The 26227-nt window shown below is 44.2% G+C and overlaps 1 protein-coding gene across 6 annotated transcripts in view; it reads left to right on the forward strand.

Annotated features, from left to right (window-relative positions):
• Window positions 1–26227, forward strand: part of SESN1 (sestrin 1) — a 79285-nt gene that overhangs the window by 48884 nt on the left and 4174 nt on the right. For 2 of the 6 annotated variants that reach the window (XM_065681095.1, XM_065681096.1), the window contains exons 2-6: window positions 21181–21246; window positions 22164–22364; window positions 23416–23598; window positions 24343–24585; window positions 25827–25974. In XM_065681095.1, the coding sequence (XP_065537167.1) occupies window positions 21181–21246; window positions 22164–22364; window positions 23416–23598; window positions 24343–24585; window positions 25827–25974 (841 nt within the window). Of the gene's footprint in view, window positions 1–14032; window positions 14206–15212; window positions 15290–15815; window positions 15893–21180; window positions 21247–21594; window positions 21673–22163; window positions 22365–23415; window positions 23599–24342; window positions 24586–25826; window positions 25975–26227 lie in introns of those variants that run through there. The other 4 variants (XM_065681100.1, XM_065681101.1, XM_065681097.1 and 1 more) reach the window with 4 other exon arrangements.

The following is a 26227-nucleotide window of genomic DNA, read 5'->3' on the forward strand; positions in this document are numbered from 1 at the left end:
GAAGAAAGTCAGCTTGTGACTGAATTGTGATTAGTGTGCACTGATCTGCATCTAAAAACCCAGGTGTTCTCTGTACATTCTCATCTTTTTAGGTATTGCCTTCAGTAACTGAATTTTGTGACTGTATTTGCTGAATGGGCTCCCTGTCAGGGAAGAACTTAGTGTACAAGCCTTACCTGTACACGTGTATGAAGGAATAGGCACATTGGTCAATGTAATCTAAATGTAAGGAGTTTCAGTATCTACATTTGATTCATATTTAAGCAGATTTCCTTTATTTCAAATAGGTCATGAACCTAGAGTCCTGCTGAAATGTCTTTTAGTGTGCACTCTTCAGAGTCTCCTGCATGTGTTTGGCTGTACTAGCCATTTTGCAAAAATACTGGGCAAAGAAAAAAGGGCTGGAAAAGTTTCTCAAGATGGAACAGACGAGCTGATCCTTAGAAGTGTCACTTAGAAGTTAACTGAAAATCTTGGAAAATTTCTTTCTGGGTCTTTCCCCAGCCACTTTTCACATTAATTGCAACACTGTTTCAGTAAGTTTTCACGCTGGTTTAACAGCACCTAAGATAGGATGCCCTGCTTGATGTAAACTGTTGCATGTAAGCAGCAAGCCATGGAGATGAAGCACCCTTCCACCACAAGACCTGTGTGCTTTCCAGGGTAATGATACACTTATGTAATGACTGAGGTTGTTACCAGACTAAAAATATGTGCTTGTTTCTCTGGGCAGTTCCCTTAAATCTTCAAACCTCAGTTGTTGACTCTAGCTGCCTTCATGTTCTTTTCACAATGCCCTGTTAGTTGCAAACTTTGAGCAGCTGCCCACTCCCTTTGCCCCCTGAGACAACTGGGAACATGGGCTGAAGGTTGTAGATGATCTGATCAGGAAGTTCACATTAGTGTCAAATGCAATTGCATAGCTTCTCCAGCAGTTGGTGGAAGTTTTGTGTGAGGAGAGGAGGAAAACATATTCAGGGAGAGACTTGTATAAAACATATGGGGAAAAATGGATGGAGCTGTATTCCTTCAAATCTGATAGTGATCAAAATAGCAGGATAAATGCCATTAACATTTAGTTGATAATTTGCTGAAAATAAATTTGCTTTCAGAGGTTTTATTTACTGTTTGAAAACTATACTGTAAAGTGTTGTTGCTTTATTCTGTCAACAAACTGATCACAAAAAAAACCCAGTTATATTCTTGTATTTTACAGAAATAAAAATTTTAACCATACATAGTTCAGTTGAGAATTTAGTAGGATACTCAAATTCAATGACGTTAAATTGGACAACTCCCATCAAGAGAGTTTCTTCTAAAGAGGAGCGGAAAAGACATTTACTTGCAAAGTTCAGACCTCTCTTTCTGCTACACCTCTTGATGATATTACTGACTTTTAAATAGGCTGCAGTCCTTCCCATGCTCTAGGTGCTTGGGATTGAGTATGTTTTCAGCTATTGTTGACTAAGAATTGTTAGCCAGTGTCTCTCAACATAAGCTGATTGCTTTAAACTGGATTGGACCCCTCTGTGCCTGATGTTCCTTAGTGTTGTGCTTTTAGAAAAAAATTTGCATTGTGACTTGTTTGTGGTTGTTCTCTCTTTTTTAATAGCCACATAAATGTCAACAAGCACGCCAGGCAGCATAGCAGGGGTGTAGGATAACTGTGGCCAGTACCCTTCTGTCGTTCTTGTATCCAGATGCCTTCTTAATTCACCCTCTCTCTTGCAGAGTATGCTTGTGATTCCTTTATACTCAGACCTGGATTTGTGCCATCTATCCCATACATGCTTGTTGCTTATTACCAGGCAGGCCTGTCAGTGCTTGAGAATGTACTGTCCCTGTTTTGGGAAACTTGTGGCCGGTAAGGCTTTCTTAAAACAAAGGATCATTTGTTGATATGTAGAACAACAATTCAGAGGCAAGAATATTGAGCCAAAAATCTAAATGTGTGTTTTGTTTTATGTGAACGTCTGCCTTGTTATGAGGCAGAGCAGGGAGTTGTCTGGGTTTTTTTTAATCAGTGAGTACCCATGCAGAGCGTTAGTCTGGTTTTAGGACTACATAAATAGTGCTGTCATTACCCACACACATTCCTGTCCCTTCCACCCCTGCCCTCTCCTCTGCTCCTGGAAGACTGTATAGACAAGTATAAGAAAGAATGTGGTCATGTGGGGCTTCTGGTGGCTAGCTACACAGTGTAAAATGAATGCTGTGTGTGTACACACAGGTGTCTGATCCGTTTGGGTCAGGTTCAGATCTATTATACATGCAATACTTGAGAGGTCACTGCCCAGTGAGACGTGTTCTGGATGCACCACAGCTACTTTTCATATTTCTTCAAAATTTGTTGATTTAACGCCATGTATATATGCTATGCCCACATTCCCATCCAGCAATGCAGACCCCCTATCCAGTGATTCCATTTACTGAGTTTCTCCCTGTGAATCAACTCCCTAGCTTGCCTACTAGCTGCTTTCTTCTGTCTGCCCCTCAGAGCAGCTGTGTTTTAGAAAGGTTCAGAATCGTTAGAAGAATTTGTCCAGTTGCTGTGTCATGGGAAACAGGGCACAGTCCTCCACTCCTAACCTATTTGCTGTACAAGTTTATATGGGGGTTATCTTTCTCTCCTGTTGAGGTCAGCTTAGGCGTGGTCAGATGATGAATTTTGGTTGCTTCTACAGGACCATTTCCCTCAGCCAGCACAATGTGCTGCCAGGAACAACCTGAAGTCTCAAGTGACCCTAGCATAAAACATTCCCTTCCAGCAATCTCTTGATTGTATTTCAACAAAATAATTAATGCAGGACAGCTATTAAGAAAGTGCCTGCTTGTGTGTGTAATGCTCCATTAATCTTCTATAGCCCTGAGAACAAATTTACTGTAGAAAACTTGGCCCTTGCACGTGAAAGAAAGAATACAGATGATATTGAAATATAAATTCAGGGTCACAGGGTTTTATTTATTTATTCTTACAGAGCAGAGAATCAGCCTCTTGGAAACAACAAGAAGGGCCCAGGGACCCCTCTCATTTTCCATAGCTGAACCTCCCTTTCTGGATCCTGATTAGTGCAACTCTAAACTTCACCTGCTGGCTGTGGACATGCAAACACCTTGCCTGAACAAAATGACTCCCACCAGGCTTAAGCTTAAATATAGGCAGATGATACTCAGGAGTCCTCTCTCTCCCTAGCCCAATGCCCAAACCATGCCCTGCCTGTCTTCACCACTTCAAATCCTAATGCATATACTAGCTCTGGTTTCTCTGTGATCCTCAGCTCTAAGCTCACCAAAATGCTTTATTCTGGACTCATCCCAGTCTTGTTTGCTTTTTGGCCATTGTGCAGTGATCCTTGACAACTCCAGACTCTAGGGGTTGGTCTCTGGCCCTTGGTGGCTATGATCCAAACTTGGTTAAGCCTCAGCCGTACCAGCTTTAGCAGAGCACGACAGTACCTGCAAATTTCTTTGAAGTCACATTTCACATTAAGGTATAATTAAATTTATCTTTACAAAAATAATAGAATGAATTATTTTTGTGGTAGTCTCCCTCAAGAGGAGGACTTCTCAAGAAGACTTCTCAAACACACTCTGATAAAGAGAAATCATCCTCTCTGCTGCTGTTAGTAATTAAGGCATGTCAGCAAATGAACCAGAGTTTTTTGCTAGTAGTTCAGTTTATAGACTTCAGTGATCATTCTTGCATTTACACTGGTAGTGGAAATGTTGCCCGGTTCTGCCCAGGTTTTCATTTGTTGCCTTGTTTTGTTGACTTTGGAATCCCTGCTAAGCAGTTAGAGAGTAATTGTCTCACTGGTGATAAACAGGGGGACAGGTATGGATTTGTAGTTTTACTGACAAAAGGAGAAGGTGTTTGCTATAGCTTCGTATCCGGTAAAACAGATTTATAAGCTCAAATGTCAACTGAAAGCACCAAACCCCTTATTTAAGGACATTATCCCTATTTTAATACTTACTAAAATTTCTGTGTGTTTACTGTGGTTTGTGTGCATTTTTTGTTTATTGTACTTTGTTACTGACATTTGAAAACTGCTATAAATCAGGATTTAATGCTAGCTCGATTGCAAAATATTGCTTCTGCTATGGAAATCTGAGAGCATTGTGTCTTCTGCAGCATACTTCTGTGAGTATTTTGTATGTGGTTTCGGCGCATTTGAATCTGAGGGGCTACACATACAGTGCTGGCCTTTCCCAGGACTTCTGAAGTATTGCATGTTTAAAATGCTGTACAGTAAGTAGTCAGGGTGGTCCAGCAACAGTAGGTGGCCTTTCCTCTCTCACAATAGCAAGTGGTTGATTTAAAATTCTGATTGTTAACAAACAGTAGATTTAAGGCTAAGTTCCAATATTGTGGTTAACTTTAAAAAAAATCAAAACAAACAAAGACACTTAACAGTATTTGAGCAGAAAGTGCCAGAATTGGTTTCAAGCCTGTTTAGACTTAGTTTCTCTAGCAAATATACTTTTGAGAAGGTAGGTGGGGGAAGGTATTAGCAGTTCCACTGTCTGGAGGTCACCATTGCAGACAGCAGCATTGCAAAGTGCACAAAAGTTTGTGGGTTTATTGAGATCCCCAGCAGCTCACCTGCAGAGATCTCCCTGCGATTTTACAGTTGTCCTGCAGAGACCCAAAGCCTCTGTGGACAGTGGAAAAGCACCAGGCTGGCAGTGGGGGTTGGAGGACAAGGAAGTGGACCTGCAGGCAGCATGAAGGCAGGCCAGCTTATCCCAGTGGTGTTGAGGGAGCTCTCTAAGCTCCAAGCTACTTCAGTACTTGGGAGGATGCAGAAGTTGTGCTGTGTTAAACAGGGCACATGTACAATGTCCTTGAAGCACATGTTGCTAGCGGCACTGCAGCTTGCTGTGCCCACCCTGGGGCTTGTAGGAGCAGTGTTGGCTACCACTACTGCGGATCACAAGGCAGGGGTGGCTCATGATGGGCAGAGGGGCTTTGCTTCCTGATGTACCCCTGGGCACATGTCAGTGTCCTTTCAACTTACAGAAAGAAACAGCATATTAATGCGAGCATTAAAATAGTAAAACCCAGTCTGGGAAGTGGTCTTGATTGCTTAATAGAAGACGAGATCTTTTAGAATTTGTATCAGCAGGAAAGCAAGGCTTTTTTCAGAAAAAAAAAAAGCAAAGGCTGTTTTAGAAAGCAAAGGCTGATTCAGGTCAAAGTGTCTTAGCCATGTCATCTTCTCAAATCAGGAAGAATGAAGATTACAGCACTGTCTGAACTTAAAGAAAACATTAGTAATAACTCCCCAAAAATGGCAAAAAATACATGATTAACATGTTGTTCATGGGGTTTTTTGGGGGGATGTAGGGGAGGTGTTAATGCTTCTTCTCAAGCAGAGGTCTGCATGGGTTGGAATATAAAAGTGAAAAAACCCAGATTTGATACAAAAATGGCGGATCTGGTATTACCTCCTTAATTCATGACAACCAGGTGTTGAATAGTAGTACCTAGAGGATGATCTGTTTTCTTAACTGCTATCATTAAATCAGTGATGTGGTTTACTCTTCTAGGATAATGTTACTTACTGTTGTACTTAACTTTTTGCCAAGATAATGTTCTAGAGGAGTTGATAAATCCTATGATATTATTATTCTTGGCTCTATATATGAAACAGCTATGGAGAGAGATTGTCTCAAGGAACTTGCAAACTTGCCATCAAGATAGGTCATTACAGAAGGGGAATAGAGCTTTATAGGTATTTGGATATCTTCCCCTAATAAAACAACAACATTGTTGGTTTTCCAAAACTCACAAACTCAGATAACTAACATCTATTATTTGGGTCACAGCTAGACTGTAAAAACAGGAAAAAAACCCCCTGATTTTTCTTTTCTTTTTTCCCCTTGTCTGCTGCTCTGAGGCACGCTGAGCATGCGCTTGAAAGTGGCAAGTGTAAGAAGAAAGCCACAAAACAGTTCCCCGAACTGCAGTAATTGATATAAAGGTTCACGAATCTCTAGTGGTATTTGCCATGTTAATTTAGTAATATTTCACTTGATTTTATCTCACTGTAAGAAGCAAGCTATAGAAAAATAGCTGTGAGTCTTCTTGAAGTGCATTAAATGACATGCCATGCCTTTGTTGCATTCTCTTCTTCTTACTTGTCTTTTCATGGGGAAAACAATTATTTAAAAAAGAAAAAGTTGCTTAGGTTTTGGCTGTAGTGTGTATATATGTGAGATTAAAGGCTGACTTAAAGTCTAACCAAGCATTTTATAAGTTGCTAGTTTGTTCCTTGGTGAAGGCTCTGCAGAAATAAGCTTTTTCTTTATTGTACATACAAAACCAAGTCAGGCCTGAACCTCAGGTCAGAGTTTCAGTAAATTTTCTAGAAATATACCTGAGCCCTTAAGGGTAAAGATCACAAAATGCTTTTGGTGAGGAGAACAGCTTCTGGGTTGGATGTCTGTCTGTACCAGAGCGTGAAAGTAGGTTTTACTTGCAACTTCCCCACAAGACACTCGTCCAGCATTTCCTGCATTCTCAGTGTAACTCACTGCAATGCAGCTCTGGGTCATTTGCTGTCATAGAATCATAGAATGGTTAGGGTTGGAAAGGACCTTAAGATCATTTAGTTCCAAACCCCCTGCCATGGACAGGGACACCTCACACTAAACCATCCCACCCAAGGCTCTGTCCAGCCTGGCCTTGAACACTGCCAGGGATGGGGTACACCGCCGGGGGTGGAGTACACAACTTTGGGCAACTCATTCCAATGCCTCACCACCCTTACAGTAAAGAATTTCCTCCTTATATCCAATCTAAACTTCCCCTGTTTAAGTTTTATCCCGTTACCCCTTGTCCTGTCACTACAGTCCCTAATGAGTAGTCCATCCCCAGCATCCCTATAGATCCCCGTCAGATACTGGAAGGCTGCTATGAGGTCTCCATGCAGCCTTCTCTTCTCCAGGCTGAACAGCCCCAACTTCCTCAGCCTGTCTTCATACGGGAGGTGCTCCAGTCCCCTCATCATCCTCGTGGCCCTCCTCTGGACTTGTTCCAGCAGTTCCATGTCCTTTTTATGTTGAGGACACCAGAACTGCACACAATACTCCAGGTGAGGTCTCACAAGAGCAGAGTAGAGGGGCAGGATCACCTCCTTCGCCCTGTTGGTCACGCTCCTTTTGATGCAGCCCAGGATACGGTTGGCTTTCTGGGCTGCGAGCGCACACTGCAGCTGGCTCATGTTCATTTTCTCATCGACCAACACCCCCAAGTCCTTCTCCGCAGGGCCGCTCTGAATCTCTTCTTTGCCCAATCTGTAGCTGTGCCTGGGATTGCTCTGACCCAGGTGTAGGACCTTGCACTTGTCGTGGTTGAACTTCATAAGGTTGGCATCAGCCCACCTCACAAGTGTGTTGAGGTCCCTCTGGATGGCATCCCTTCCCTCCAGGATATCAACCGCACCACACAGCTTGGTGTCATCGGCAAACTTGCTGAGGGCACACTCAATCCCACTGTCCATGTCAGCGACGAAGATGCTAAACAAGACCGGTCCCAACACCGATCCCTGAGGGACACCACTCGTTACTGGTCCCCAGCTGGACCTTGAGCCATTGACCACAACTCTTTGTGTGCGGCCATCCAGCCAGTTCTTTATCCACCGAGTGGTCCACCTATCAAGTTGATTTCTCTCCAATTTAGAGACAAGGATGTCGTGTGGGACAGTGTCAAACGCTTTGCACAAGTCCAGGTGGATGACATCAGCTGCTCTGCCCCTCTCCATCAGTTCCATGGCCCCATCATAGAAGGCCACCAGATTGGTCAGGCAGGATTTCCCCTTAGTGAAGCCATGCTGGCTGTCACCAAGCACCTTGTTGTTTTTCATGTGCCTTAGCATGCCTTCCAGGAGAATGTGCTCCAAGATGTTGCCAGGCACAGAGGTGAGACTGACTGGTCTGTAATTCCCCGGGTCTTCCATTTTCCCCTTCTTGAAAATGGGGGTTATATTTCCCTTTTTCCAGTCGTTGGGAACTTCACCTGACTGCCATGATTTTTCAAATATGATGGTTTTGCCCAATTCCGGTAAGCGAGGTGTTAACATACCGGTACTGCTGAAGGCATTTGTTTCCCTGTGTGCTTGCTGTTGTGTCAGGTTTCTGTCAGAAGCTAATAAGGAGATACATTTCATTGCTTTTTCATCTCCTTATATGTAAAGATTATTTCCAAGGTCAAATGCAGTTTAAAAAACCCAGAAGCCTTAAACTCACATAGAGATGATTCAGCTGGCCTTCCTTTCCCACGAAGGCAGATACTTGCATTGTGTAAAAGGTTTTGTTTGCAGTGGATTGCCCAGAGTGGTAAGACAACCTCCATGCTTGTAGGACAGGCCTTCCAACAGCATCTTTCCACAGCAGGGGTGAAGCACAGTCAGACAGCATTCCAGGCAACATAGAAAGTAAGGGATTGCATTGTCTCATTGCTCTTAACTGGGTCAATTTTGAGGACTAGGAGTTGCAGTAAGTTCCCGAAGGTGAAATTTCACTCAGCTGATAAAGGATATTTGTCCCTTTTCAGTATTCGTCCTGGGGAGAGAGGGCCCGAGAAAAGATAGTAAAATGGATCCCAGCTCCAAGGAGCTGTGCAAAATGCCTTGGGCATTGGTGTTAGCAGTTTGCTAACTGAAGGGAAGAGGGGAGACCTCTTTAGGCCAAGGCAGTTTTAGACACCTATAAACTATGTTAAATTTTGTTTTTCTTGACTGAACTCCAGATATACTCTTCTAATAAGGTTAAACCAGTTTTCTTTATCCTTAATGTTTATTTAATACTGAGGGAGACTGCAGAGTGGCTGGCAGCCTGCAAATGTCCTGTTCTCCAGAGAGTGGCAATCTGCAGCTATAGACAACTGATCCCCTCTCCATACACGTTCTAGATACCAAAAGATCAGAAGGTACCTGTGAGTTACCATGGTCAGTTTTGAAACTAGTGAATATGGACATTCGTTCTGAGGGAGCTGGGTCTGGGGGGAGTGGTTAACCAGGGTATTCCTGCATAGTGTGTGTGCCTGGGGCCACCTCAGAACACAAGCAGAAGAATCCACTTCTCTAATACTGGCTACTCACAGTGTGCCAGACAAACAACTTCCATAGTTTAGCTGCTGTTTATCAGCCTCGGAGGAGCTGTGTACCCTTATAAAAAGGAGTGAGAATAATCTTGGAAGACATTCTTTCAATCTACTAAACTTCAGATATGCATCTTTCATCTACCTATTTGTAGTAGTCTGAGAAACCATAAGTCTGTTTTTGTGTCCTTGCCAAAGCATGAATAATCTTAAGATCTCAGCCTCTTACAGCTCCTTAAATTGAACTTAGTACTTCTTCTAGCTAATAACTGCAGAAGGGAATGTTAAATTTGCGCAAGCTTTAGGGAGAGAAGAAACAAAACAATGTGTGGTTTAGAGGTGGGGGTGAGCTGTAGGAATTTTAAAGGCAGAAGTTACCAGAAGAATGACTATTTTGGGGGATGAGTCCTGAGTGATGAAGCAGATAGTTCAGGGAACAGCAGATAGTTCAGTTCACTGGAGTTCTCGGAGCTTGCTTGGCAAGTTGAAGTCAGCTATGAGAACAGCTCAGATATAACAACCGAGTTTTACAGCCTTTTGCAACTTTGAGAGGAAAGATGCTGTCTCTTTCAGTGGGGATACAGTGGGCTAGGAATGACCTGATGTGTAATTATTCACAAACCACCTTAATTACTTGGAAGTCATTTGCCCATTAAAGCTGAAGGTGCGGCCATTAAGAAAGCAGCACGTAAGAAAGACCTAGAAACAGAAAAACAGCATTTCAAGGATGGATAATGTTCAAAGAACTGGCAATAAATATAATCTCTAAATATTGTAAAAAGTTCAGTCTTAGCCAGCCTTGCAATCCAAGAGACTATAAAAGGAAAACTTCTGTATATTGGTTTAAACTTATTTCCTGATGTGGCCAGTTGTCAGCCCTCCATTCTGCTAAACAACTTGGTTTTGTTATTATTATAAAGGTATCGGGTGCAATGCCCTTCCTAAGTGCTGATCCTTTTTGACACATACAGCAAGAATTTGAAGTGTACAGAGAACACAGTTTATCCTCCTCCCAGAATTATGTACTAATTCTAATAATAGAGTGAGTTTTTTGAAGACTGACAGATCAGATTGTTAAGGTTAAATCAAGAATGCTTTGAACTACTGACCCTGCATACTAGGATGGTACATTCTATTTAATTTAAATTCTTTCATCACTGTAATGAATGGTTTGATTGCTGTGCCTGCCATATTGTTATCACGATAAAGATTTTTACTGTTTTAGAAATAACAGGTGTATAGTACAGAAAAGATTAGGAGATACATTTGAAATCCATGATGAAAAGGGTAGTGGCTGTGGACAGCTTGGAATGAGAGGAATCCACAGGGAAGTGTTCACAGTGGCTAGTGTGGGGCTGCTTAGTCATTGCTGAAACACCTGATGACTTCACTAAGGCAACCTATTAAGTGGAGCTGCTTGAGCTGTTCTGGTTGAATTGATTCTTGCCCCTATGCTTTTATTGCGGCTGCTTGGCTAGGAGTTACGTCCCTTGAGATCTGGTCACTGTTAGCAGTACCTAATCTCTGTGTATCAAAAAAAGTCAAACAATTTAAAAAAACCCCAAACAATCAAAGAAAACCCAACCCAAAATAGCCCTCCATTTGCTTACTCTGACTGTGCAATACGGCGTGCTGTTTGCAGCAGCTGGGTGGGCAGGTCTTAGGAGAGAGACTTGTTCTCCCCGAGGAGCACTGACACTCAGGTTAGTATGAGTAACCTCTTCAGCTGGAGGGCTAGTTGCCATGGGAGACACCATGCCCTAGCAGCCCTTAGGGGCCCTCTCTCATCTCGGGGGGGTTCAAAAACATTTGGATGTGAATGCTGGTATTTACATCCATTCTGCTGAGCTTGCTACATCTTGCCACAGCTGGCACTACCCTATGAAACCACAAGAGAGAAATCTAGTCCTACAAACTAATGCAAATGGGGTAGCTCAGAGCCCCAAAGAATTATCTGGTTTTACTTGTAAATGTTCCTGGGAAAGGACTGTCTGATCATCCGCTGGGATATTAATTTGATGTCCAGGGCATTGCAGTAACAGGCATTTTGAGTGCTCCTGCTTGGATAGCTTTTCTATGGAAAGAATTTAAGACCTTGGCTTGCCAGTTCTTCACAGTCATTTGTTTGTGCTGCACTTGACTCAAATAAGTCACCCAATTGGACTGAAATGGAACTATTCCAGTTACAGTGGCTAAGTACAGACATATGATTATGCAGGATCAGGCTTTTCACATTGTAACTGGTTGGTCTTCTTTTAGTTTCACCAGGACGTTTCTTTAACTGTAGCAATAAGGAAAAACTGCGTTTCTGATGACTTCACTTGGATTGCACAGACATTAAATGTCATCCCTTTATGCAAGCAGCTTTTATGGAAGTGCCTGCTATGAAAGAGTACATTTCCATGTTTTAGGTGGTGTTTGCTTTAGGTGACTTCATGTGTATCTATCCTATGCTCTTTCTGGGTGAAAGGAAAATTGGTATCTATCGATATTGTCATGCTAAACATTTGCTGCTGTTTGTTTCCTTAATGAGCATTTTACTAGATCTCTGTTTACTTGCATCGATACATGGTCAAACATACCGTTGTGTTTCCCCAGGGGAACACTCAAGTTATGCAAACAGTACCATAGGTCTCTCCGCATATCTCCTGGCAGCACTGGGGTCTGCACTTGTTAGTACCCAAATGAGCTTTGTGCAGGTGTCAGACCATAATGCCCTCAGGAAGGTGCTCCTGTAGCTTGTCTTACTAGCCCCCAAGAGGAAATAATTTCAGTCTCCAGTTGTGTACTAATTTATAGATGAGCAGTACTTCAGTTTTGCGTGTTCTTCCATTTGAAGGAGTCGCACCTTGGAAGTAGTGGTGTGAGGGCTGGGGTGGAGAACATGCAGCGGAGTGGGGTGATGAGATGGCAGAGAAATACCTGGGGCCTGAGCAGAGCTTGTGTACTCAGGCCATATGGGAGAGCTTTTAAGAGCATTATTATTTGTTTGCTATGGCTGTGCAACTTCCTCTTCCCCTTTGTACCTGCTTTTTCTGATGTGCTGTCACTGCCTTCATTTATCCTGATGCAGCAAGCAAAGAACGCGGTATGATTCTCTACCTTCTGCTTTTGAGTTGGTTAATGCAAGAGAATTTCCCTTGGAACATGTCAGAGAAAAATCTGTATCTGCCAAGGTTCTTTGTATAGCAACAAATGTTAACATAAACAGGCTTCCAAAACTAATATCTAGGCAGGGCAAGCCATCACAGTGGGGAAAAACACTTCTGGGAACTGTGAGAGTGCTGCCCTCCCTCTCCTGCCCCTTCCTTCCAAAGGTGTTAACGGGTTCATGGAAGGGGTGGCCTTTCAGCTGACATCTGGGAAGACTGTTTATGGTGAGGCGGCATCTTGCATTTCAGCTTCCAGGGAGTTACTCTTTTTCAACAGTTTCTCAGAGCACAAGCCAGTTCTTTGCCTGTGTAGCAAAAGGAGCCCATTCCTTCTAGTTTTGTTATGTCTTGGCCTGAAGTAAGGAAGTAGTTGGTGGGAATGAAACAGTGTTCTTCATTAGTTTATTTTATTACCTCACAAAGTGCAACCTTCCTTGCCAGTATCACATTCTTCTTTTTCCATGCTTCTGGTAAGCATTTTCTGAAGTACAAGCAGGTGTAAAGCACACTTCATTTCTTCTGGAAAGACTTACCAGCTTAAAGCCAAGGCCCCAGGTACGGAGCTGTGATACCTGGGCATCCCTAGCTAATTTAACCTCATAGCTGCTGCTAAGCCTTCAGAAGTAGAGTAGCCCTTGGCTCACCAAGTTAATTGTATAGCCCAGAGTGGTTGGTGGTGGTATTTAGAAAGTGGAGAGGAAAGGAAGCCTTTAAAGCTTTAGCATTAGAAATGTGCAGAACTGCTGCCTCGAGTCATGTTGCCACATTCCCCTGACAGCACTGTCCTCGGTGTTTTCTGTGCTTCACTGCAAGGTTCTTACACCCCTAACAGGAACAGCCTGTAAACAATTTTTCAGTGCTCAGTTTTACATTTAACGGAAGTGTAAAGTTCAGTGTCATGGAATTTCCCTGCTTGGTTGTTAGATAGCTTGGTAGGACTTGAAAATGAGCTGCCTGAATTGCAGACAGAGGCCTTCCTCCCCCATATGAGTGTGTTCAGGGGTTCAGAGCTGTACTCCCATCAAAAATGCAACCTAAGTTCTCGTCTTGTGGTCTATGGGAGTTTATTTCCATTCAAAATATTTAAAGGAAAGTGATCTAACAAAATGTAGCTTTCTAAATCTTACATTGCTGAGGAAGGGAAAACCCCCAAAACAACAGAATCACACAGGACAGCTCAGGGGGCTTGTTTCTTTTGGAATAATTGGTGCCATAAAACCCCAGAGCAAAAAGAGGTGGGAGATGTAAGGCATCTGGCAGAGTTTACAGCCCTGGGGGGTCAGCGAGAGGAGTACAGCCTGCTGCAAACAAAGGCTGAGTGTTTTGCTGACGAGATTGCAAAACATATGTTTGCCCAGGACTGTTATGATCTTGGGAATAGGCAGGAGGCCAGATGTCTGCAGCAGCACACTTAGTCACACAGATAGCTACAAAACGTTAACCTCCTGCGATTTCTCAGTTTAAAACCCATAATTACGTTGTTGCTTAAAGAGAAGGTAGAAACTCTTGCATAAGGAACAGGGGAGAGGGGGAAAGGTTGTCCGAGGATTTGCTCCGTGCCGGAAGCGCAGGGGAGCTGAGGAGAGCGGGGTTCCATGGAGGGAGAGGCACCCCTCGCCTCAGCCCTGCCCTCCGGCCGGCTCTGAACCGGGGCTTATTTTCCTGTCCGGGAAACGTGTTGAGGCTCCCGCAGCTGGAAAACGGCGCAACCGCCCGCACGCAGCTCCCGCTCCACTGCGCCCCGCCCCGTCGGGGCAGTGCCCTGCGCGCCGCTCCTCCCGCGGGGTGGGCAGGAGGCCGGGCCGCCGGGCGGGGAGCCGAGGGCCAGTTCCGTGCCGGCGGTGCCGGGCCGTGCGGTGGAGCTGCCGTGGGGTGCGAGGGGAGGGTGCCCGGCCCTCGCCCCGCAGCGCTGGCGTGAGGGCGGCGAGGTCGGGCCCCCAGCAGCAGGTACTGAGGGGGGAGAGGGGTTGGGCCGCGGGGCACCCCTGCATGGCTGGACCCCCCGGCATGGTCGGTGGTTCCTTCTGTCCGGATTCATCCCCAGGGAGAGATCCCTGCTGGAAGTGGGGCGGGGCCCCCCTGCAGCGAGCTGGGAGGCAGGGGGAGCGCTTCCTTGCGGGCTCCTCGCTCGACCCCTGAGGACGTTCACTGCAACAGGAGGTGACTTTAGGGGATCTGCAGGTCCTTTGTAGCTCCCTCCTGGGGGACATCCAGCTGCTGCCTGCAGTACCAGTGCGGATGCTGTCGTTAGCCTCCCCTCTGCCACCTGGTCCCAGAAGGGCTGTGCACCGCCTCTGGTGGTGGGGTGTCTGCTGGGGTTTTAGGCTCATCCAAGTACTTTTTGCCTATGAATTGCCCGGTATTTATTTCGTTCTTGCGCAGACTTGGGTTATGCTTTTGAAACAGTGGGGCCGGCGTTGTGTTTCTGATAAGAGCTTGCTGTAACTGCAAACAAAGGCAAGTCAATAGCATTTTGGACAGGAATTCAAGTGCTGATTTGGATCTCTTTTGTAAGTTTCTTAGTGTCACGACGTTAAGATTTTTCTTTTAAAAGATATTTTTAAATCCTCTTTTTCTTGTTTGTATAGATCTGGTACTCTTAGATACACACGGCTTTGCTTTGACATGACCCAGCAGTGCAGTCTACATAGTGCATACTGTAACTGTCATGTTTAAACTTGTTCTGTGTCACTGATCTATTGTCATTTAAACAGTGTTGATGGCATGGACATTGCAGGTGTGTCTTCTAAATCTCTTCCCCTTTAATACTTTTTCTGTCATTATGCATATTACAGAATTGGCATATAGAAAAGCCAAGCACCAATCATTGAAATTCACCCTCTTGGTTTCAGTGAGCTCATATCAAAAGTAAATTGGGTTGTGGTGTCTAGGCAGTTGTGTCACAAAACCACTTCAGGAAGAGCTATTACTGCTAAGGAAGAATAGGTAGCACTTGAGACTGCTCCAGTTGGACCTGCTCGTACTGCTCGGTGCCAGAAGCTGGCCAGAGAAGAGGTGCTGGAGTTTGAGGGTGAGGAGCCTGGGCTTTGCTTTTATTCCTGCCATTGTGAACAGGGTGTGTGACCGTGGGCACACAGTCACCTTGATTTCTGTCTTGAATCAAATCACACAAACTGGTTGGGGATGTTTTTAAAACCTGGTATTTCAAAGGACTTTGAGATGCTCAGAGAAAGTACACTTACTGGTATTTAAATTGGAGTCATTTATGTATTTAAATTCATGTAAGAATAATGTATTCTCTGTGAAACAGCAACAGTTCAATGTTTGCTGTGCTCTAATCTTGGTAAAGAGCAGTAGGTCTGGGGAACAAAGTGCTTTGTAACAGAGAGGGAGTACTTGCTGTCACTTCTTAAGATCAGTGCAAGTGTGGACATGTCCAGTGCTTCAGCTGAATGATAGGCTGAGCCTTTAGCAGAACTGAAGATAACAGCTTTTGAGCTGAGTATGTATCAGTTTAGTGATGAATCACTTGCCACTTCGATTCTAAACAAGAAAAGTCCAGATCTGTAGCCTGTGTCACCACAGTGAGGTTTTGCTGTTGGTGACCTTTAAAGGGGAAATAGGAACCAGACACAGTGAGTGAAGCAGCAGCAGCACAAGGCCTCTTAGACTGGTAAGTGCCAAAGCCTGCCTTGGGTGGTTTGGGACATTTTGTCTTACAAGCATATAAAGCTCTAAGTTGTTTTTTTTTATGTCAGCTTCAGATTCATCGTAGTACACACTAAGCTGAATTTTCAGCGCTGGCACATTTATTTTTGGGGAGGAGGTTATTCTACTAGGAGATTATATTGGAAGAGTTTGTAAGCCACAGCTCATTGTGCCTTTCTTAACCCTAAGCTTGGGCAGGAATGCATTTAGATTATGTTGTCTGGGAAAATGTTACCTCCAAAAAAGGTCCCCTCAACCTAATTTCCCTTCTCTGTTTCCTTCCTTTAGATTGTTTTATATTGCATAAGGGCATGATTTTCATATAATTTTGTTTGGCTCTAGCAGTATTTAATGCTTAGTGGGGACGCAGATGATTCAGATGAAGATGTTAATCCGAATGTGGTTTAGTGAATTGATAATTGTATTTTCACTTTGCCTGTGGCTTGTCTATGATAAAATGTTCTTCTGCACTTAGAGGAGGCTTAAGTAAGTATGTAAATAAGTTTCTCTGGGAGATAACATTTGATATTGGTACTGACTGTACTTGAGGGGAGCAAAATGACTCACTGTGCTAACACCAGGGAAGCAGTTTGAAGGTTGTGGTTCATAGCTGGTGCTCAGCTCCTGAATCCCAAATGACTGAAAAGTAACAGTTTGGTACAAGTCCCCATACTCATCTGACAACACTCAAGAGTTTGGGAGAGGTTTTGTGGGAAGAGCTCTGGCTGCCAGGAGTCAGCAGTGGAGAGGAACAGGGGTCTGAAAATGCAGTTTAGGTGCCCCATGGAGCAAGAGCTGTGCCTGAGGTAGGGAACTGTTCCTGATCTAGAGATCCTGCATCTTGCCATGTTGCTTAACTTGGCTCCAGTGTTCTTAGGTGGAATTTCTGATATTGGGTGTCTGTTTAAAGGTGCCTTTTTTTGTTTTCTTCACTTATATTTTGAAGAGGTTCAGAACCAAAGGAGATGGTATTCTGTCACTTGAAGAGGTGAGCTCTTCTAAGCGTTTGCAGTTCAACTGTTACTTAAATTCCATGGGAATCCTGCTCTTGTCAAGGCACTTAAAAAAGTTACCTGAAAGTGGTCTTGATTGACAGAGTCTTAAGATACAGAACAGCTGTAAGTAAGTAGAGTGAGTTTGTATGTCTTTGTGGCTTTAGAGTGGTCTTCTCTGAGTGCATATGTGCATGCAATACAGATTTTGGGTCTGGTTGTCATTGTGAAGTTGGACGTACCGTAAGAGGGCCAGACTGGTGGGGCAGAATGGTGACTGGGAAGTACATAATGAAGTTTGCAGACTGGTCTCATTAACTCTTCTGTCTCAGCCCTCCAGAGCTGTTTCTTGGTGCAGATTTGCATAAAGCATATTTCCTGGCTGAGAAGTCTCTGAAAAGACACACTGCCTGGTGGTTAGGGCATTAGCCCACGACTTGAGAGAGCTCAGCTCCAGCCGCCAGTCTTCTGTAGCAGCCTCTGATAGACATGTAGTGTTTATGTTTCTCAGGTGTGGGGTTTTTTTAATGGCAGGTAATACTCTTGCCCTGCCTCAGGATTGTTGCATGAATTAAATGCATGAGGTGAGGTGCTCAGATAGGGCAGTGATGAGGGATGTGTAGATTCAGAAACTGTAGGTATCTGGTGACCACAGGACCCATGGAGGTAATAATAGTAGCTGTAGAGAAATAGAAGTTACATCACAGAAGAGCAAAGAGGAGGCTTTTCTGTGATTCTCGAGTGTCTCTGCCAGCACAGTGATGCATTTGTATGGCTAAAGTCTTGCTTCTCTGTCAAGGTACCTTTGGGAAGTGGGCAGTGGAGTGGATTGCCAGCTGGCGAGGTCCAGCTTCCTCCATTAGCCAAGAACTTCTGGGTGCTGAAAGTAGAATCTCTTCTACCCTTGGTGCTCAGCTTTGCAGTCATCTGAGTTTTATGTTCTGGCGTTGAAGATGGAGTGCCTCTGATGTATTGTTGTTGTTGTCATTGTTATTATTGTTGCTGTTGTCACCTCACTTGTGGTTGGTTTTCTGCTGAGCTTGGAGCTGTATCCAGCTGCAGAGTTTCTAGACCGAATGGAGGTGGAGGGGCAAGGCTAAGAAGGGGAAGGAACGAAGCCAGGAGAATTTTGATGCAGAAAACATGGCACTAAGTAGGTCACTTTGGTGTCCGACTCCCTGGTCTGGAATCACATGGAAGGTGCTTCTTTAATAACCAAAATAGATTCTGTTTGCTTACAACTGCTGCTTGCCCCAGTCCCCCCCCCCCCCCCCAGCTGCTTTGCCAAGTCCTTGTTGGTGTCCCGGGTGCTTCTTCATGGGGAAGGTGCTGGAGAGAGACCTGGTGGTATGGCTGGTCAGGATTTGGGTATTGCCTTGGAGACGGAAAGCTGGAGAGTGGTGATTCTTGAGTGTATTTGGAAGATGGATTGATTAGTGAAGGACAACATGGAGCATAGAAATATGTTCAAAATTAAGGGAAGATACTTCTAGCACTGTTTTGAGTATTATGTCTATATAGTATTTGAATTGTTGGGATACTGGGGGCACCCAGAGGTATCTGCTATTTCTCTAGTACTAGGAGAATTTGATTAAATGCTGCTTCTGAAAAAGAGGGCAAGCACTTGTTAAAAGGTCTGCCACAGCTTCTAAGAATAACGATTTTCAGACGCTTTCCAAAGGGCCAGATTTTATACAGCTCTCATGACTGTGGTAACCGTGGGCCTCACAATAAGAATCTGTTCTGAGCACCCTCTGGAAGAAACGTTTTGCAGATGGGAAACTGAGGAGCATCTTCACAGATCCCTGGCAAGGTCTAAGTCAAAACAGAGAGGTGAACCCAGGTGCCTCCGGTGCTAGGCTGGTGCCATGAGGGGGATGGAACTCACTCAATCCTTAAAAACCTCTTTAAGTCCCTTTGCAGAGAGGGTTTGGTTACTTCAGTAATGTAACCTGTTAGATACAGTGTAATCGGAGTAGTTTGACTTCTGCAAGGTTTTAAAAAATGCAAAGTGTATTGGTACTGATGTATTTTAGATTGTGAGGCAAAACACAGCAGCCTGCTGATAGCAGGTTCTTAATCTTCTGCTGTTGTTCTGGTTTGGTTTTTTCTTCCTATAATTGTTCTGGGAAAGAAGATTGAAACGTGTTCAAGGATTAAACTTCAAGGTATTTCTGTTGGAGAGCCTCATTTGCAGGCAACTGCAGACATCTGCTAAGTTAAATGACGTGTACAGACTTTTTTCCCTTGCTGTCATTTGGATGTAAGATGTTTCTCTAATTTGCTGGTGTACTTGTAGCCGAGATAAGTACTGTGCTAGGGCTTTGAGGAGAGAAGGTGGTTTTAAGATGAAAAATACATCCTATGAGTGACATTACTAGAGACTTAGTTGGCAGGCAGAATCTGTTTGTGGATGTTGGGACCCTCAGCAGGATAAAGCTACATCACAAACATTATTGTCCCAGGGAGAATCTGAAAAGACAAGCAGTGAGAGCTGCCCTTTGATCTCACTTTATCCAAGTAAGACTTGAGAAATGAAGGCATCTCACTTAGGATTTAAGGAGACTGACAGACTCTGATGGGCTTCAGCAGTTCTGCCTTAGATCTGCTATGATTGTTTCTGGCTCTCTGAAGCTGGTTTTTAATCTTAGGGGAAAGTTCAGGGAACAGTAACTGATTAATAAAACTGCTTCTCGTGCAAATAGAAACCTCAGCTGAGACAGAAGAAGTGCAATAGTGAGCGCAGCTGGTATTGCTTGTTACAACAGCCTTTGCCTATGTAGCAAGGTTAAAAACTGCAGTCAGCGTTTAGGGACTTGGTTTGCTCTTGAGGCCTAAAGCAGCTGAAGGAGTCCCTGTGCTCTACATGGCCTGAACTGGCTCAATGCTCCATACAAGATATTTATTAACCTAAACCCAGTTGAGAACCTGGATGGAGTTGGTATCATCAGAAGATGATGTGTGGAGGCTATGGAATGGTGGCAATGGATAGGTTTTAAAAGGTGACCAGGGAAGAGAGAAGAACAGATAAGTATCCCAGACTGTTAGTTTATGTGTAGCCTAGTGTTTAGCACTTAGCTCTATCCTCAGCTTTAATCCCAGGTCTCCATCCGTCTTTAAGAGCACTGTGCCATCAGCTTGCCCCATTGGGAGCTCCCATCTTTCCTGGGGAAGCCATGCCACTGCCTGGGGACCAGTCCCCACAGTCGAGCTGGCTTGCAGCAAGTGCTGTGCACATGAAGGAGTGAGCCTCTGTGGTGATGGGGAGGTGGGCACGTGTGACTATGCAAGGTGAGGCCATGTCCTGCTTTGGTACATGCACCATGGACCCTGCTGGGTCTTCTGTGACGGCTGATCATGCCAAATACAGAAGCTGCTCTTGGGCCCATGGCTCCCACCCTTCCAAGCAGAATGGTTTAACAGGCGGGACACAAATGCACCCAAGTCTTTGTCTTTTATGCAGTTTGCTCCTTGGCTACAGGAAGGGCCCAAGGTACTGTAGGCTTGCAGAAAGCTTCATCTAGCCAAAGGAGAGGGCAAGTAGAGAACTTGCTGGAGGAGTATCCTATTCAGCCTCCCTTTCATCTGCAAGGCAACTTGGCCATAGCATGGCTGCTGCTGTTCTGATTGAGCAAAACCCCCTTCCTCCCTCCCAGTGTGAATAGCTTTTTATCCTGTCTTGAAAAGAAGCAGATGCAAATGTAGATCAGGTACTTTCAGCAGTTTAAGAGCTCTTTGAGGTTGGGAAAAAGAAATCTGATTAGGGTTACAGCTGTTCTATTTCCTGACAGATGCACAGAGTGTTATGTGCTGGTGTACTGCGGATGTACACACACACACACACACACACACACCAGTCTCGTTTTGTATCAGTGGCATAACCACACAGCAGACGGCTGTGTACTGAACTCCTTGTCCTGGACACCCTGCCAAAATATGCTCGATGCAGAATTTTCTGTGAACCAGGCTGTAGTGTGCATATGAATTTGCGTGTGTTTGCTTCGGTTGGCAGGGCCTTTGTTGTTGCGGTTTTTGTTGCTGGAGTGGGGAGTACACCGTAAACAAGTGTGGCTAATTATAAAGCACTTGTATAAAACATGATTTGTGTTTGTACAAACGGTACTAGTAGAAGTACCCGTGTAAGAGTACCACTAGTACCCAGATAAGCCCAGCTCTGAATGCAGAACTCTTTTCCTTCTAGCAGCCACAGCTAAAAGCTGTTTATAACTAAATGCTGAGATGGTGTAATTTTCTTTTCTAGGAACTTGGAGTAAGAATTCCTAGACCACTGGGACACGGACCAAGCAGATTCATCCCGGAGAAGGAGGTGTGGTAATGTTTTCAAGTACACAGTGAACTTTATGCTTTTAAGGAACACCCTTTTAGTAGTAACCCACACTTGGTTTCAGGACAGCTGCTGAGCTGTCAAAGATTTTCACTTGTGATCACATTCAGTCCTGGTGAGACTTTGGCCATGGTTCCAGTGTACAGAAGCAGCGAGAGCCCTGGGGAGCTTTGGAAAAGTTATGATTCCTTTAACACTGCTATCTAGCGTAAGAGAAACCCAATACTGTTTGCTTTAAGTGTCTGTTTCCCTGTGAACACCCGGATGTAGTTTCCTACTGGTCTACAAAGCACCTGCCCCCTGCTCTGGGGCTGCTTTATCTTGAGCTGCCTCTACCGTTCTGAATAATCTGAGAAGTGTCAGAGTGTTGTGGCTGAGTGTTTCTGGTGCTTCTCTTGGGATCATCTGGTAAGAGAATTTGGAGCAGGGGAAACATTAGTAATATGCTTGTGGTTTTCTAGGAATTTTAGAACCTAAAGTTTCAATTTCCTTTTATTTCTCTCTCTTGGCATCGTAGCTTTTTTGCTTCTTTCCTTCTTTTCCCCATAGTAAAAAGGATTATTCAGTTAGCTTTTTGTTGTTTAATAAACTAAGTTAGATCAAATAGGGGCACTGAAGAAAGTGGAGACAGTTAAAAATGAGAAGTCAGTGCTGTACAAAAGAAAGTGTAAAGCCAAACACCTCCTTTTGCTGATAAAACCATTTGTGATCTCCTAAATGAGAGGTATTAAAGGGATTTTATATGCCTTGCCTTATGCGCACTGATTTAATGCCATTAACAGATTTGTAACACAATTTCTTTCACCAGGATCTCTGGGATGCTGTGGCTAATTTATGTATTTGCTATTTTTCTGGTACTTCTTTGACAGCATTACTGATTGCTCTTTCTGTTCACTCAGACAATCCAGGTGGGAAACGAAGACGCCACGATGCACGCACTGTTTGCGGATTCTTTCGCTGCGCTGGGCCGGTTGGACAACGTTACCTTGGTGATGGTTTTCCACCCCCAGTATCTTGAGAGCTTTCTAAAAACTCAGCACTATCTGCTGCAAATGGATGGCCCGCTCCCGCTTCATTACCGACACTACATCGGGATAATGGTATGCTGGAACAGAAAGCAGCAAGAGCCGCTTTGGCAACAGTCGGGTCTTGTTTAATAGCAATGATTACTGTGTTTTGCAGTTTCTAGTTGGAGAGGCATTTCATCAGGAGCTAAGGGGAAAAGCAGAGTAGGTTTGTTTGTGTCTGGTTTACAAATTGTTTCATAAGAGCAGCACTTTTTGTTCATAGTTTTTGTGGGACTGTGAGAAAGAGGGGGGGAAACAAACCTGTTAAAAAATAAGACAATTCTTTCATTTTGATTTCCTTAGTATCTCAGAATCTTTTTCAGGAAGGCTTTTTTGTGTATGTGTCCTGTCGAATACACCTCCCTCTAACTAGATAGTCCATCCCATCATCTGTTTCTGAACCTCTACATTCTAAGCAAGTTTTCTGCCAGAAGTGGTTGATTTCATAACTTGCAATCTGCCAGTTCAGTGGTCTTTGCTCGCTGAAGTTGAATTAAAATCTTGGGCTGTGTCCTAATATGAGTAAAGTGGTCCAGTGGGAGGTGTCCCTGCCCATGGCAGGGGCTTGGAACTAGATGAGCTTTAAGGTCCCTTTCACCACAAACCATTCTAGGATTCTGTGATTGTTTCTTTTTGAATGAATGACACTGGGTCTGCTCTTTGCTGAAAAGCTGCCCTGAGTCTTTCTTGCTTGTATGTGTTCTGAAACCTGCTTTTGTTTTTGCTGGTGAAGATACACCTGGAGGAGGCAGCTTTGCTTCTTCCCCTGGGCAGTACTGTGCAGTATGGATTGCTTACTTCAGGTCACACCATAAAGCTGTGTCTGTGCTTCTCCCTGGATACAGGCACGTTGCATCTGTAGCCAGCATAGTTATAATGTGTGAGGAATGAGGAATAATTACGTTGTGAGAACAATAATCAAAACAGGCTGATCTGTTAATCTCAACTTGTTCTTACTTCAACCTTTGATCACTGCAAGTCTTATTCTTGAATATTTTGAGGAAACAATGACTTGTGGTATTTGTCATAAAGCACCAACTTACTGTAACTGTTTTCAGTATCACAACTGCCTTTCCCTTTCTAGGCTGCAGCACGACACCAGTGCTCTTACCTTGTTAACCTCCATGTGAATGACTTCCTTCATGTCGGTGGAGACCCTAAATGGTTGAATGGTCTAGAAAATGCACCTCAAAAACTGCAAAATTTAGGAGAATTGAACAAAATGTTGGCTCACCGACCCTGGCTTATCACCAAGGAGCATATTGAGGTAAATCTTCCATGCGGTAATGTGAGTGTACCCTTAGTTATCAGTAATGCAATCACAGATTCTTAGGGTTAAGAACCAGTCAGGGTGAATGATGTTCTGTGATACTGGCTTTCAGTGTTGTATTACTGTGATACTGTGCGATATTGTGCCCTTGTACAGCTCATGTGAGGCAGGGTGCTGGGCCAGGGGGGAGGGCGTGCGCTCCACCAGAAGGCCCCAAACCTCCCACTCTTTCCTGCCTGAAGGGGAAGTTGGGGCTTGAAGCTTCTTGTCAAATATAGAGCATTCCACCACCCACAGGGACATGATGGAGGGAGCCCAGCCCTGGTGCTGAGTTTTCACACAGCTGGTGCACAAGGAGTTGCCAGGGTTTGCTGAGACTGTAAAGGCCCGTTGAAGAAACATGCAACTGTTGTGGTTCCTTCTTCCACCAGAGGTGTGAAATTTCTGATGTCAGTCAGTCTGGCCCCTGTACAAACCATATGGTGCAAAGTGAAAACCCCAACTGGTTGAATAGCTGAAGGCCAGAGAGGGGAGAGAAGCCATCTCCTTTGTGGCTCAACCACATGAGTCTATGGCTGGCAGGTCTCCTGGTGAGGGCACTGAGCATGCTACTGGCAGCAGAGGGTTAGGAAGCATGTGCGGACATTGGAGAAATAATTCTACCTAGTAAAGAACTGTGTTGATAAACTGCATTAAGGTGGAATCATTTGAATGACTTTAATACTTGTGTTATTTTTAAAGCAACTTTTGAAGACCGAAGAGAACAGCTGGTCCCTGGCAGAGCTCATCCATGCAGTCGTTCTCCTTACACATTACCACTCCCTTGCTTCCTTCACGTTTGGTTGTGGAATCAGCCCAGAGATCGACTGTGAAGGGGGTCACACCTTCAGGCCCCCTTCTGTCAGTAACTACTGCATGTGTGATATTACAAATGGTTACCACGGGGTGGATGAAATTCATGCCAGCCCAACTGGAAGTATTCCAGTAAGTACCTGTCTGCACAAGCAGTCTTGTTGAGTTGCAGTAGTTTCTTTGTAAACTTAATACATGGAGGGTGCCTGTCAGCATTCAGTGAGAGTGGGGTCGATGAACCTAATCCACATGAGTACCAGCCAGAACATATTTAGGAGAAGCTATAATGACACTGCTAAACTAGGGGGAATTACCAAAGGGCCAGACAAAGATACAGTCTCTAAGTTGTCTATTTTTCTGGTCTCTTGTCATTCATACTAACAAACTGAGATCACTCCAGATCTCAGCCAGTTTGTTATGTATATTCTGAGCAGTAGTGCTTGTTCCATGGGTGCCGGAGAAAGTTGGCTCTCCCTTTGATTCCGGTCTTTGACTTTGTTGCCGTGAGGTTTTTGTGATACATCACACCACATACCACGCCAAATTCTCTGTCCCTAAATGCAAATTCCCTGCCTGCAGCAGTTGTGCTAGCTGATTTGTACTTGCTTCCACTTAGTGAAGAGCACAATGTGAACCAAGCGTTGGCTGAAGAACAGCAGTAACAGGGTATCGTCAGTGCAGGTTCCCTGCTGTGAGAGGTCATTGCAGTGCTGTGGGTGGCATTTAAATGTTACTTGCTGGAGCTTGCTGCTTCTCTGAAGGAGCAAACTGCAAAAGTCAGAGGGGAAAGGGGCAGAAGTGTATAGACTGGAGATGACTTTGCTATGTATTGATGGATTTTTACAAGGCCAGATGTTGAATTAACAGTGTGTCGTGGTGTTGAAAGAGCTCTTGTGAAATACAGTTATCTTGCACTAGCTTTCCTTTGAGGCTTTGTTAAATCTGCCTCTACACTCACTCTTCCTTTTTCCTTCAATATGTTTCGTTGTGAGCAGAGAGGAGGGAAAATTCAGTTGGGCAGTAAATTGTGGTTACTTCCTCTATCAGAATTTCTGTTACAGCTCCTTGGTTTTCAGTTATTAAACATTTAGATGAAGTAAGAGAAATTAATTTTAGTGTGAGAACCACTTGTTCCCAAAAGCTGTGAAGCTAAAAATATGCTAAAAAAATACCAGGGATCTAATTGAGAAAAGATAATGACTAAATGTGAACATTGGGTCAGTACAGATTTCTTTTGAGAACTGTTTTCCTCAGGAACTCAGTACTTGAAGATGTAACTGAAGGATGTAAGTTGTGTTTTAATCCGATTTCCTGATGATTTCTGTCACAGTTCTTGGGACATGGAAATAAAATGCTTCTCACTCCTTTTCAAGTCTACAGAGTCTGTCTGTGAAGTTGAAGCTCTAATGGAGAAAATGAAGCAGCTACAAGAGTGTAGAGATGAAGAGGAAGCCAGCCAGGAAGAGATGGCTACGCGTTTTGAAAGGGAGAAGAGAGAGAGCATGTTCGTCTGTTCTTCAGGTAGAACAGCTGCAGTGTGTGTGTATGTACTTAGACTTTCCCAAATCACTTGACGAAATACTACCACAAAAGGCGGGGGGGGGAATGTTATTAGATGTGTCAAATCCACCACAGTTTCTTTGAAGGGATGAAGGTTGGGGGTGCCTTGTTTTCTTTCGAGAATGCCTCAGAGCAAAGCAGTGCCAAGATCTGTGGCCTCTCTCAAAAACGCTGTAACACCCACTGGCCAATATTATGTTTAATAGAAATTTCC

Source organism: Lathamus discolor, chromosome 5, assembly GCF_037157495.1.
Source record: "Lathamus discolor isolate bLatDis1 chromosome 5, bLatDis1.hap1, whole genome shotgun sequence".
Classification (NCBI taxonomy): Eukaryota; Metazoa; Chordata; class Aves; order Psittaciformes; family Psittacidae; genus Lathamus; species Lathamus discolor.